General features: G+C 39.3%; 2 protein-coding genes across 9 annotated transcripts in view; one reads left to right on the top strand and one right to left on the bottom strand.

Annotated features, from left to right (window-relative positions):
- Positions 1–11,150, top strand: part of invs (inversin) — a 301,666-nt gene extending 290,516 nt beyond the window's left edge. For all 5 annotated transcript variants that reach the window (XM_059655375.1, XM_059655369.1, XM_059655372.1 and 2 more), the window contains one exon: positions 8,120–11,150. In XM_059655375.1, coding sequence (XP_059511358.1) covers positions 8,120–8,232 — 113 coding nt within the window. In that variant the 3' untranslated portion in view covers positions 8,233–11,150. The remainder of the gene's footprint in view (positions 1–8,119) is intronic.
- A 54-nt stretch (positions 11,151–11,204) lies between these two features.
- The window catches only part of tex10 (testis expressed 10), a 94,029-nt gene continuing 91,392 nt past the window's right edge, over positions 11,205–13,841 (bottom strand). For all 4 annotated transcript variants that reach the window (XM_059655385.1, XM_059655402.1, XM_059655397.1 and 1 more), the window contains one exon: positions 11,205–12,007. In XM_059655385.1, coding sequence (XP_059511368.1) covers positions 11,894–12,007 — 114 coding nt within the window. In that variant the 3' untranslated portion in view covers positions 11,205–11,893. The remainder of the gene's footprint in view (positions 12,008–13,841) is intronic.

Below are 13,841 nucleotides of genomic sequence, written 5' to 3'. Positions count from 1 at the left end.
GCCAAAACACCATATGCTTTCTTAACAACCCTGTCCACTTGGGTGGCCATTTTAAGGGATCTATGTATCTGCACACCAAGATCCCTCTGTTCCTCCACACTGCCAAGAGTCCTATGCTTAATCCTGTACTCAGCTTTCAAATTCGACCTTCCAAAATGCATCACCTCGCATTTATCCAGGTTGAACTCCATCTGCCACCTCTCAGCCCATCTCAGCATCCTGTCAATGTCCCGCTGCAGCCTACAACAGCCCTCTATACTGTCAACGACACCTCCAACCTTCATGTCGTCTGCAAACTTGCTGACCCATCCTTCAATCCCCTCATCCAAGTCATTAATAAAAATTACAAACAGTAGAGGCCCAAGGACAGAGCCCTGTGGAACCCCACTCACCACTGACTTCCAGGCAGAATATTTTCCTTCTACTACCACTCGCTGTCTTCTGTTGGCCAACCAATTCTGTATCCAGACAGCTAAGTTCCCCTGTATCCCATTCCTCTTGACCTTCTGAATGAGCCTACCATGGGGAACCTTATCAAATGCCTTGCTGAAGTCCATATACACCACATGCACAGCTCGACCCTCATCAACGTTTCTAGTCACATCCTCAAAGAACTCGATAAGGTTTGTGAGGCATGACCTGCCCCTCACAAAGCCGTGTTGACTGCATTTAATCAAGCCATGCTCTTCCAGATGGTCATAAATCCTATCCCTCAGAATCCTTTCTAACACCTTGCAGACAACAGACGTGAGACTTACTGGTCTGTAATTGCCGGGGATTTCCCTATTTCCTTTCTTGAAGAGAGGAATTACATTTGCCTCTCTCCAGTCCTCAGGTACGACTCCAGTGGAGAGCGAGGGTGCAAAGATCTTCGCGAGTGGCGAAGCAATTGCATTTCTCGTTTCCCAAAGCAACCGAGGACAAATCTGGTCCGGGCCTGGCGACTTGTCAATCTTAATGTTTGACAAAATTTTCAGCACATCAGCTTCCTCTATCTCTATCCATTCCAGCATGCACACCTGCTCTTCAAAGGTTTCATTCACTACCAGGTTCGTTTCTTTCGGAAAGACAGAAGCAAAAAACTCATTTAGGGCTTCCCCTATCTCCTCAGACTCCACACACAAGTTCCCTTTGCTATCCCTGATCGGCCCTACTCCTTCTTTGACCATTCTCATATTCCTCACATAAGGGTAAAATGCCTTTGTGTTCTCCCTAATCCATTCTGCCAAGCCTTTCTCGTGCCCCCTCCTGGCTCTCCTCAGACCATTTTTGAGCTCTTTCATCGCCTGCCTGTAATCTTCTAGAGCTGAGCTTGACCCTAGCTTCCTCCACCTTATTATGTAAGCTACCTTCTTCCTTTTGACGAGAAGCTCCACCGCTCTCGTCATCCAAGGTTCCTTTATCTTACCCCTTCTTGCCTGTCTCAGAGGGACATATTTATTCCTCACTCGCAACAACTGTTCTTTAAACAGTCTCCACATGTCTATAGTGCCTTTACCATGGAATAATTGCTCCCAGTCCATGCTTCCTAACTCATGTCTAATCGCATCATAGTTTCCTCTTCCCCAATTAAATATCCTCCCATTTTGCCTAATCCTCTCCTTCTCCATAGCTATGTAGAATGTGAGGCATTTATGGTCACTATCACCAAAATGCTCTCCCACCACACGATCTGATACCTGCCCCGGCTCGTTTCCAAGCACCAAGTCTAGAATGGCCTCTCCCCTCGTTGGCCTGTCAACGTACTGAGTTAGGAAACCCTCCTGAACACACCTTACAAAAACAGCTCCATTCAAATCTTCTGCTTGAAGGAGGTTCCGATCAATATTGGGAAAGTCAAAGTCACCCATTACAACAACCCTACTACGTCCGCACTTTTCCAAAATCTGCCGACCTATGCTTTCTTCAATCTCCCTGCTGCTATTGGGGGGCCTGTAGTAAACCCCTAATGAGGTGACTGCTCCCTTGCTGTTCCTAATTTCCACCCATACTGACTCAGTAGGCAGATCTTCCTCGACAATGGAAGCTTCTGTAGCTGTGATACCCTCTCTGATTAGTAGTGCTACACCCCCTCCTCTTTTTCCCCCCTCCCTATTCTTTTTAAATGCTCTAAACCCTGGAACATCCAGCAACCATTCCTGCCCCTGAGAAACCCATGTCTCTGTTATGGCGACAACATCATAGCACCAGGTACTGATCCATGCTCTAAGTTCATCACTTTTATTCCTGATACTCCTTGCGTTAAAGCAAACACACTTTAACTGATCCCTTGGTTCCTTCCCAGGAAAATCCTTCCCACTAGCTGGTCTACCTCTTGCTATTGCCTCACCTGCATCAACTCTCACCTCCGGTATACATCTCAGGTTCCCACCCGCCTGCCATACTAGTTTAAACCCTCTCGAACTACTCGAGCAAACCTTCCACCCAGGACATTGGTTCCCTTCCAGTTCAGATGCAACCCGTCCTTCTTGTACAGGTCCCACCTTCCCCAGAAGGCATCCCAATTATCTACATATAAACCACTGAACTCAAGACTTACATTAATTCTTCCTCAAAAACTTATGCAAGACACTAGGCAGAGGACAGTTGGAATATTGTGATCAATTATCTAAGGAAAGACCTATTTGATTTGATTTTTATTGTCTGTGTACTCAAGTGTGGGACTACAGTGTAGTGTTTAATGTCACCACCCATGGTATAGAATCTTAAGAAAAAAGTAAAGAGAAGAAACATAGTTAAAATATATATGGGTACTGGAGATTGTCCAGAGAAAGTTTATTCAGCTGATCCCAGCTGTGGAGTGACCATCTTAAAAGAAGTTGAGTAGATCAAGCCTGTATTCATTGGAATGTATAAGAATTTTTTTTCCTTTATTCATCACAGGATGAGGGCGTTGCTGGCTAGGCAGCAAGTATTGCCCGTCCCTAATTGCCCAGCTGGTAGTTAAGAGTCAACCACATTGCTGTGGGTCTAGAGTCACTTGTAGGCCAGATCAAGTAAGGATGGCAGCTTCCTTCCCTAAAGGACCTTAATGAACCAGATGGATTTTTCCTGATGATCGATTCATGGTCATTATTAGATTCTTAATTCCACTGTCTGCTGTGACAGGATTCAAACCCGGGTCCCCAGAACATTATCTGGGTCTCTGGATTAACAGTCCAGCGATCATACCGTTAGGCCATCACCTCCCCACAAATGTGGGCGTTATTGAAATATACAAGAATCTTTAGGGATTTGACAGAGCATATGAAGAAAGATGGTTTCCCCTTGTGGAAAAGTCAAATACCAGAGGGCATAATTGAAATAAAGTAACCAGAGCACCGTGGGGCTAATCTCTCATTAGGGAGCGACGACTGGTAGTTGAGTCTAACAGGAGGGTCACACATTTAAGACAGATGAGGAGTGATTTCATCTCTAAGCATTGTGAACTCATTCGGCTAGGTTCAATTAACTGATTTTCTAATGTGTGTTGAATCTGTGCTTTCACCTGAACTTGCTTATAACCAAGACCAGAGAAACATGATGTTTTAACCTTGTTTCTTTCACATCATGATGGCTAAAATTATATACCTGCTTTATCGAGACAGATATCAATCTAATTATAGAAGGAAAGCCAATCTTACCAGATATTTACATTGTCTTTCATTGATGTATAAGAATACAGTATCTAACTATCACATTATTTTAGGACAGGCTAAGTGGATAATCAAGGGTTCATTTTGATGAATTGTCTGCATTTCTTTCTGCTTAATGCTCACTGCCTTTGTCATATTCCACTATTACATAGAACATTACAGCACAGTACAGGCCCTTCAGCCCTCGATGTTGTGCCGACCTGTCATACCGATCTCAAGCCCATCTAACCCACACTATTCCATGTACATCCATATCCTTATCCAGTGACAACTTAAATGAACCTAAAGTTGGCAAATCTACTACAGTTGCAGGCAAAGCGTTCCATTCCCTTACTACTCTCTGAGTAAAGAAACTACCTCTGACATCTGTCCTATATCTTTCTCCCCTCATGTTAAGGCTATGCCCCCTCGTGCCCGCCATCACCATCCTAGGAAAAAGGCTCACTCTATCTAACCCTCTGATTATTTTATATGTTTCAATTAAGTCACCTCTCAACCTTCTTCTCTCTAATGAAAACAGCCTCAAGTCCCTCAGCCTTTCCTCGTAAGACCTTCCCTCCATCCATGCAACATCCTAGTAAATCTCCTCTGCACCCTTTCCAAAGCTTCCACATCCTTCTTATAACACGGTGACCAGAACTGTACACAATACTTCAAGTGTGGCCGCACCAGAGTTTTGTACAGCTTCACCATACCCTCTTGGTTCCGGAACTCAATCCCTCTATTAATAAAAGCTAAAACACTGTACGCCTTCTTAACAGCCCTGTCAACCTGGGTGGCAACTTTCAAGGATCTGTGTACATGGACGCCGAGATCTCTCTGCTCATCTACACTACTAAGAATCTTACCATTAGCCCTGTACTTTGCCTTCTGGTTACTCCTACCAAAGTGCATCACCTCACACTTGTCTGCATTAAACTCCATTTGCCACCTCTCAGCCCATCTCTGCAGCTTATCTATGTCTCTCTGCAACCTACAGCATCCTTCGTCACTATCCACAACTCCACCAACCTTAGTGTCGTCTGCAAATTTACTAACCCATCCTTCTACACCCTCATCCAGGTCATTTATAAAAATGACAAACAGCAGTATTCTTACTACCCAAAATATTTACTCCTTACCTTCCTCTCTGCAACAATATTGTTTCAGCATACTTATATCACACAATTGATTCTTCTTCCTAGGGTCTGTAGTGTCTATCAGATTATTTTATTAACCCTCTTAAAAAACCTTTAGGGACCACTGAATCGTGCTTTCAGTCTGATGATTTCACTGTGAAACTCCTCCTGTGGTTGATATGCTGTGGACTTGGTGTACAACTGTATTCAAGTTTATGCTTATGTCCTGAAAATTTTTAAGACGTAAAGTTGGAACATTGATCCAAGTGTATTTCAACCGGCAGTCCATAATGAATGAAAAATTGAGTTTTACTTTTGTTATACTACTTTAACTGTTGAAAAAGATTCTGGAAAATAATTTATATCCATTGTTACAAGCATACAGTGGTGTCCTGCTTTTGTTTTTGGCAACAATCCGACAGTCTAATAGCCTATTGAATGGGTCTTCAAAAGCTGGTATGGGTAGTAATGGTCCCAGTTTGATATAGATCATAGATCATAGAACTGTACAGCACAGTACAGGCCCTTCAGCCCACGATGTTGTGCCGATCTATTATCCTACTAAGATCAAACTACCCTGCATGCCCTACATTTTACTATCCTCCATGTGCCTATCCAAGAGTCACTTAAAAGTCTCTAAAATATCTGATTCCACTACTACTGCTGGTAGTGCATGCTACACGCCCACCACTCTCTGTGTGAAGAACCTATCTCTGACATCTCCCATATACCTTCCTCCATTCAGCTTAAAATTATGCCCCCTTGTAACCGTCATTTCTGCCCTGGGAAAAAGTCTCTGACTATCCATTCTATCTTTGCCTGTCATCATATTGTACACCTCTATCAAATCAGCTCTCATCCTTCTTCCCTCAACTTTTCCTCCTACGGCCTGCTCTCCAGTCCAGGCAGCATCCTGGTAAATCTCCTCTGCACCCTCTCTAAAGCTTCCACATCTTTCCTGTAATGAGGTGACCAGAACTGAACAGAATATTCCAAGTGTAGTCTAAGCAGAGTTTTATAGAGCTTCGCTCAATTCCCCTTAAACTCAATTCCCCTGCCAATGAAAGCCAACACACCACACGCCTTCTGTACAATCCAATCAACTTGGGTAGCAACTTTGAGAGATCAATGGACGTGGACCCCAAGATCCTTCTGTTCCTCTACACTGCCAGGAATCCAAGCATTCAAATTTGATCTTCCAAAATGAATCACTTCACGCTTTCAGTTGCACTTATGGCCTTAAGTCAATATCTAGTCATGATATGTTGAGGTTTTCTCATTAACTGATGTAATTGACATGTTTTACAGAATTGCATTAAATCCTTGTGGACACATGGCCAAGAAAAATGTTATGTCTCAATGCTTGCACGTTCTATATTCTTACATGCCATACCATAGGAATTTAATTGGCTACCTGCAATGTATCTCTTTACAATTCCAAGGCAATATCACTATCTGAACAACTGTCCACTTTTCTTTGGCGGGTCTATGTAGAAATCTCTGACTTCCTCATTTTTAGCACTCTGGAACTCTTTTAGCCTCAGTTTGTGTAATTAATTATCCAAGATTTCCTCGATACTTATTTTGAGTTATCCACATCTTTAAAGAAAGTCTCAGTGACAGTAAGAACTGCTTGTAGTATCACTTTGACCTCTACTGATCATCTTTGTTAGGTTTTGCTCTGGTTGCCACACACAAAGGAAAATTCTGGAACTAGTTCCTGTATTTGTTCTGTCTCATTCGAGCATTTTGTGATTGTGGGCGAGGCATTCTCTTCTACCATATCATTACCAAGGTGTAAGGCAACCCTGTTCACTGGTAATTCTGTCACATGTGTACTGACGGGAGTGCTGCTCGGCTCAGCTGTTTAGTTTGTGAATGTACAATTCAGAATCATGCCAAGTGCTTAAGTTAAAATTACATTCTGGCTGAGGTAGACTTGGGACCTGTCCTCTTGGAGGAGGAGGAGAATAAAAGACATGGGGGAGAAACTTCACGGAGCTGTTGACCAGGAGCTTGAACTGCAGACATTGTATTGTACCAGGATGGGAGATCACAGAATCACGGTTGTTACAATGCAGGAGACTATTCTGTCCAACTCAGAAATGCACCTTGGTCCACTTCCTTCACTTCTCCGCTGTACAAACTTCTTTTACATATAAGAATTAAATTTCCTGTCAAATGCTTCAACTGGACCAGAAGGGAGTGCAGTCCAGAACTTAAATACTCTGTTTGAAAAGACCTGTTCTGTCTCCAATGTTTATTTTGTAAATGATCTGAAATCTGTGCCTTTTTATACTCGATTTTGCCATCAGTAGGAAATTATCCCTACCTACTCCATCCAGAATGCTCACAATTTTGAATACCTCTATCAAATCTCCTTTCAACCTCATTTCCAAGGAGAGCTGTCTCAATTTCTTCACTGAATCGACATAATTCAAGTTCCTCATTTGAAGGACCATTCTCACGAAGTTTTTCCATACTCTATCTAAAGTATTCCTATGTTCCCTAAAGTGCAGCACCTACAATGGATACAGTGCTCCAAGTGGAAGTTGAAGCAGGATTTTATACAAGTTTAGAGTGAACTAATGACAGCTGTTTGAATGCTAGGATACTGACATGAATAGGGAAATAAAGGGTTCATGCCTGACGGGAAACAGAACAAACTGAAACGTCAACGTTACTTTTATATACAACAGGAATGTTACGTTGGAACTGTACCAAACCCAAGTTGCTACACAGCAAGAGTATGGTGTACACTTCTTGTCCTTCTATATAGGCTGCAGTCAGACAAGTGTACAGAGGAAAAATTGAGATTTTAACTAAGTATTGACAATTTTAGCTGTACATTAAAGTTGAATAAATTGAGAATGTTTTCTTGGAATTGTGGGGCATAGGTACAGTAGAGGGATCAGTAACCTGGGCCATGAACAGTGATCAGCAAAAGTATGCGGAGGGGCACGTAGTGGAGATTTCTTTCAATGAGATAGTCCAAAGAGAGTGTAGAAGCAGAAATCGTCATATCTAATTTTTAAATGCAACAAGCTGACATATTAAGAACTGAAATTTGGAAGCAGCTTATCAAGAGGCTCACATTACACCAATTCAAGTCTCGAAGGTTATCTAGCTTGTACATCCATTGCCAAATAGAGACTTTTTTCTCATCAACCTGCTGACAGATAATATTGAACCCAGACCTTCTGACTCAACAGTAGTAGGGATACTAGTGCTGCACCAGAGGAGCCCTCTCTGTTGCCAAGTATATGAGAGAAATATCCTGAATCATGAAATAATTGTAAAACAGATACTTACATAGAAACATCATTGTACAATCAATTTTTTTTACATGTCTGATTTTATCCACAGGGAGTAAACTTCAGCATGTTCAGCTCCTGGGAAACACTGGAAATTCTAAACAGTTCTCCTACAACATGAGACCACACACTTCAAAGACCTCCAAAGCTAGACCAAAAGAATAAGTAGTGACACAAGATTGTAACCAATAACATACATAGTGAAAATGTGCCAAATTCAGTTTACGGAATTGTACTGGTTCCCTGTGCACTTCACCAAGGCTTATGGAGTCGAGTACATTTGGACACATGTTCTTGAAACATTAAAACCGGGATATAGATTACAGCAATTAAGCACCACCAAAAAATATTTTACTACCAATATCATCTAAATGTAACAGTTGTTATATTACCAGTGGCCACCATTTCTACCCATATGCCAGTGTCAACTCTGTGGTATCCACACCATTTAAAAATCATAATTTCCATTTTTTTTATCCACATTCCCTATAAAACTACATGGATTCTGGGATGGGATTCAAATCCCGAAAGCCATCTTTGTAAACCTGCCTGACCCTTCAGTCCATATGGATTTTATGTTGGACAACAATTTATCGTCTTAGTTATGAATTCACGAGAATTAGAAATTGCTTTTCCTTACTACCCTTTTCAAAAGCTTTCATGATTTTGAATATGTAACAGCTAGTCTCTATGCCTCTATCTCTCTCACATATCCCACCTGCAAAACCGCAACAATTCCATGACTTATTGCAAGTCCTATTGAAGTCTAACCGGATAATCATTCATATTTAACATTCCCTCTACTTTTAGACATTATACCCCTGCTTATGAAACCAAAGATTTCTGTTCAGATTCTCTTTTGAAAATTTTAGCATTAACATATATTTTCTTTAGTTTTTCTTTCCAAAATATTTCACCTCCAATTCTACGTTGACCAGTCCACTAACCTTGTTTGTTGCTCTAGTTACTGACAATTTTCATAGCTAAGATATTGTATATTTTTGACCAACCTGGGTTAAACAGGTCTCTTAAGGTTATATTTCTTCATATAAACAAGTTCATTTGAAAATCATTGTGAATTTAACATGCAGCTCATTGCACCTGTTTAGTAATTTTATTCATTTTAATTTTTGATACATTGTTACTTCATTTATTTCCCCTGTACATCTAAAAATATTCACAGCTTTCAGGATGAAATCTCAGCTTTGTAAATGTAGCTGACCAAACTTTCTCATTTCTATCACCTTTTATCTTAAAGTGTCCTATATTAGTGTTTACTGTGAACTTTTTCTAGGCAATATTTTCCACATTCCAGGAATCCTCTCAAATAGCATCACCGTGATAATTCTAGATTGGTTGATTTAACACCTAGGTCAAAGAAACAAATAGAAAATCATCTGTATTCCCAAACCTTTCATAAATGCTGAAAAAATGTTAAGTTACAGCCTTTTAAACTCTAGCAGGCATAGACCCACTTGCACCAACTCCATTTCCTACTTCCAATGAATGGTCATCCTCTTTTCTTCCTCAGTACATTGGCAGAGGCATTCTGCAATGTAGTCATTTTCAGACGCCAAGTGTCCAAGACTTCACACTGTATACAAGGCTTTCCAATAACTTTGTTAAATTAAGCTATCTTAAAAAGGTGATTAAATTCAACATATTTTACCCCTTTAAATGTATTTGGAGATAGCAAGAACTGCAGATGCTGGAGTCAGTGTCAGTAAAGTGTGGAGCTGGAGGAACACCAGATCTGCTGTGTTCCTCTAGCTCCACACTGTATTGACTTTAAATTTATTTGTAGGCCCATTGGGCGTTGTAAGTTGCAATCAACTCCACACCTTACTGGTTCCTTATATGCTGCTTCTCTTTATTAATTTAGTACCAATTCAAACTTGTACTGTTACATAACAGCCCAAATGAAACAATTAACTGGACTATATTCAATTAATTATGTTAGCAGTTCATTAATGTTAAGGCACTCAAAACCAACCAGAGAAAGTTAAATGGTTCAGCAGTATTAAAAAAGTTAAAGTACAATAAAAGGACATAAATTTACAGAATCAAGGAGTTTACTTTAGGCAACCAAACCTTTGGTGCCACCCTTATCTTAGAAAACATTAAACCAAAATCATACAACTGCAAGATGCGTATGTAGTGAATATATAAAGTTAAACACTATTGCCATCCTTCAAACAACCAACCCCTCTCAGATTTTCTTGTTGATAGTAATAATCAACACTTTTCTTCGTTCATGGGGTGTAGGAGTTGCTGGCTAGTATATATTTCCCTAATTGCCCGAGAAGGTGGTGGTGAGCTGCCTTCATGAATTGTTGGAGTTCTTACAGCATTAGGACACCTACAGTGCTGACAGGAAGGGACTTCCAGGATTTCGACCCAGTGATACTGAAGAAACAGTAACATAGTTCCAAATCAGAATGGTGTGCAGATGGAAAGGAACTTACAACTGCTGGTGTTTCTTTACATCTGCTGCCCTTACCCTGGTAGCTGGTAAACATATCTAGCAAAAGATACATTTCCATTGAATCTCTCCAGCAAAGGGGTAAAAATCTGACAGTTAGATATTATAGGATGTATTAGGATGAAGTAATGTTATACCTTCATTTATATCAGGCTACTTCTAATTACAATTATTTGTAAATTTAAATTAACTTTACCTGTCTGTTTTATTAAAATTGATTAATCCCACATAACTGGATCATTTACATTAAATTTTATATAACCAATATATCTTTATATTACTGTAAAACAATATAATATATATAGATTAAATATCACCTAACCACTCACTTGGAAGCACCAAATGTACAGTATTATCTTTCACATTTGGAAAAAATTTCAAACTACAGCAATTAGCTATTATGCTGCAAGCACCTTTTGGTTCATGCAAATACAATAAATGTTACATTCACAGTTACGCTACTGAACAATATTATTTGATGGTACTGCACAACTTACATTACTTGCTCTTTGTTTTAATAGTTCTGGACCTGCTTCATCTATGTTTAAATGTATCTGGAAATATTTATTGTTGCCCTGTTAAAACAACTTTTTGTATCAGAAATGTCTCATTATTAGAGATTATTTTTGTAGTTTTTATTAAATCAATATATACATTTTCAATAAAGATTTCTTTTTATTTCTGTAACAAAATACATGATCACAACAAAAACAAGCAAATTTTTGCCATTAAAAAAGGAACTGTCATACAGATTGATCGGTGAAAGGGTACATAATCAAGATTCACAGTTGAAAATTCTGGAAAGAATAAAGTTGCATTTTTACAAAGAAAGCTAAGTTTTTCCTGTCACCACTAAAGTATTAATGGAATGTGACAAAAATGACTTTGGTCAGAGAGACAGAAATAAATTTGAAAGTAGCTAGGGTACATTTTCAGGGCACACGTGCAATTGGTTCTCAAGAAACTGCAATGAAAAGACAGTTCTGCAAGTTTATCAAAATCTTTACACTTTCACTGAGGACATTCTGGAAATATTATTGCAAACAAATTTCTTGTGAATAATATGGAGTATAGAATAGTCTCCATGCATACTTACAGAATAAAACTGCATTAATCTCAAAAAATGCTACATCACTCTCAACCAATGGGTATACCTAACTTTCAGTATCAAACAAATGAACCATTGCTATCCCTATGGTTTCTATCCTGAGAAACATCGAAGCACACGGTATTTATTTCATATACTTGTAAAGTTATAGAGCTGCAAGTCCCTCATATCTAATTGGTTTTCGATGTAGCATTTCTTAAGAGCAGGTACCAGTATTTTGCTGAATTTCTGACATTTCAATAGGTTACTGCAAAATTAGCTGAATTTCTGTGCTGTGTTGTAAGGTAGAGTCTGAAGCAGTAATGGAGGTCAATTAACCACTGGTCTTGGAAATCTTCAGTCTTGAAGTTCTGAAAAATGATAAGAAGGTCAAAAAAGCCAAACTTTTGTCTTTCGCCTCGGCAATTTTTCAAATCCTTCACATCCAGTTTTGCTCTGCTGTAATGTAGGGTATGATTTTTTGGTAAACAGTGAAGACAGGCTGTTGATTGTGGTGACTTTATCTTTGGTCTAGGCTTTCTAGCCACACTGAACATTGGGCAAAAAGAGCAGAGTGATGCAACGATGTCATTTTGTATAGACAGACATGGGTTTATGCCTCCAGCCAAAGCGCCACATTACGCCTGTTAAAGGAATCATCACCTAACTTAAACCACTTGCAATTATCCCCTAGGAGCAAGTTACTCAACTGCCCTATCTTTTTCTGTGTACAGGACTTATTTTCTCTTTCTGCAATACTAAGTCAATCACCTCAGACAGTCATGCAACCTCTGTCTCCCTGCATAATCTTGTTCTGAGGCCTGCAAGCAAAATACTTGCCCATACTTTCAGCTAGATAATATAAATAAACAAAAACACTTTCATAATTCATGCCCCCCTCCCCCCACCAGAAATTCCAATCAGGGATGTACTATTTAAGAAATTAATAGGTATAATTGATTTTGTCATACAAGAGAATACCTCTTCCCTTGGGATTTGTTACCATTTTAGGGCGAGTAATCATGCCAAGACTCCTCAGTCTCAGAAAAGGTGCCTACTATTTTATTAAAATGCCATTTACAATCTTGGGAACGAAGGAATCAAAAATAATTAGAAGGGCACAAGAGTATTTTCCAACATCCGGGTAAAGCTTGCACAATTTGTTTATATTTAACTAAACTGCAATACCTACTCTTTTCTGCATCACACTGAACAACTTCAAAAGACTTCAAATTTATGTTCTGATAGTCTTTGCTTTTTTAAAATAAATTCAGAATCTCTGGATAGAACAAGCAATATTCAGTCGAAGATAATAAATCCAAGTTTATAAAACAAAACATTAAAAAGAAAAATCATATTTTCGCTTGTCTCCAAGCCCCAAGTTTCTAAATTGATACCAGTAAAATCTTTCTGCTTCAAATTTACGAAAGAACAACTTATGAAATGAGAGGCAACTGTGATCCTCACCAGCTGCTGGATATAAAATTCACTCATCACTTCCTCCTCCATCAAATGAAACCCAGTCTTAAGAGCTAAGTAGTAGTTGCCGAAGGCATAGACCTCTACCAGCTATGTCATCTAACCTTTGATGCACATAAATCAAAGGTGAATTCTAATTAATGTTAAATTAGGTATTAAAAAAAAACTGTGTTAATCACTTGTATAAATACTAACAAATGTACCTCACGGTTAGATTTGACACTCTTCCAGGCACTACACCATAAATGTTAATAAATATATTTCCAACTTCTACATGATTTGCTGCAAGGCATCAGCAAGCATTGAGATACAAAGCTTATGCAGTTAATATTACACAGCAGTATGGGAAAAAATTCTCTCCACTCACTCTTCATTGGCATTGGCAGTGACAGTGGGGAAGGCAAATAAGCAAATGCCTTCCATTTATCTGTGAAAGAATGTGAAAATCCCCAACGTTTTTTAAGATTACAAAACCACTGACAAAAAAAGTGATTAACTACATTGGTGCAAAAATGTCCTTACGTCAGTGGCACAGACGAATCTCTCTCATATCACTTGCACAATGTCATTATTTCCCCAGTTTGTAAACGAGATTATTACATTTCCACATTAAACTGTGATTTTTATGTGCATACAATATATTAACACAAAGGTTTTGCGTGTGGCTTCAAGTCAATTATTTCTACAACAGCTAAACACATCATGTGGCCAATCCCAATGAATAAA

Source organism: Stegostoma tigrinum, chromosome 2 (assembly GCF_030684315.1).
Source record: "Stegostoma tigrinum isolate sSteTig4 chromosome 2, sSteTig4.hap1, whole genome shotgun sequence".
NCBI lineage: Eukaryota > Metazoa > Chordata > Chondrichthyes > Orectolobiformes > Stegostomatidae > Stegostoma > Stegostoma tigrinum.
The sequence above is the reverse complement of the archived record's forward strand: the minus strand, read 5'-3'. Positions and strand labels throughout refer to the sequence as shown.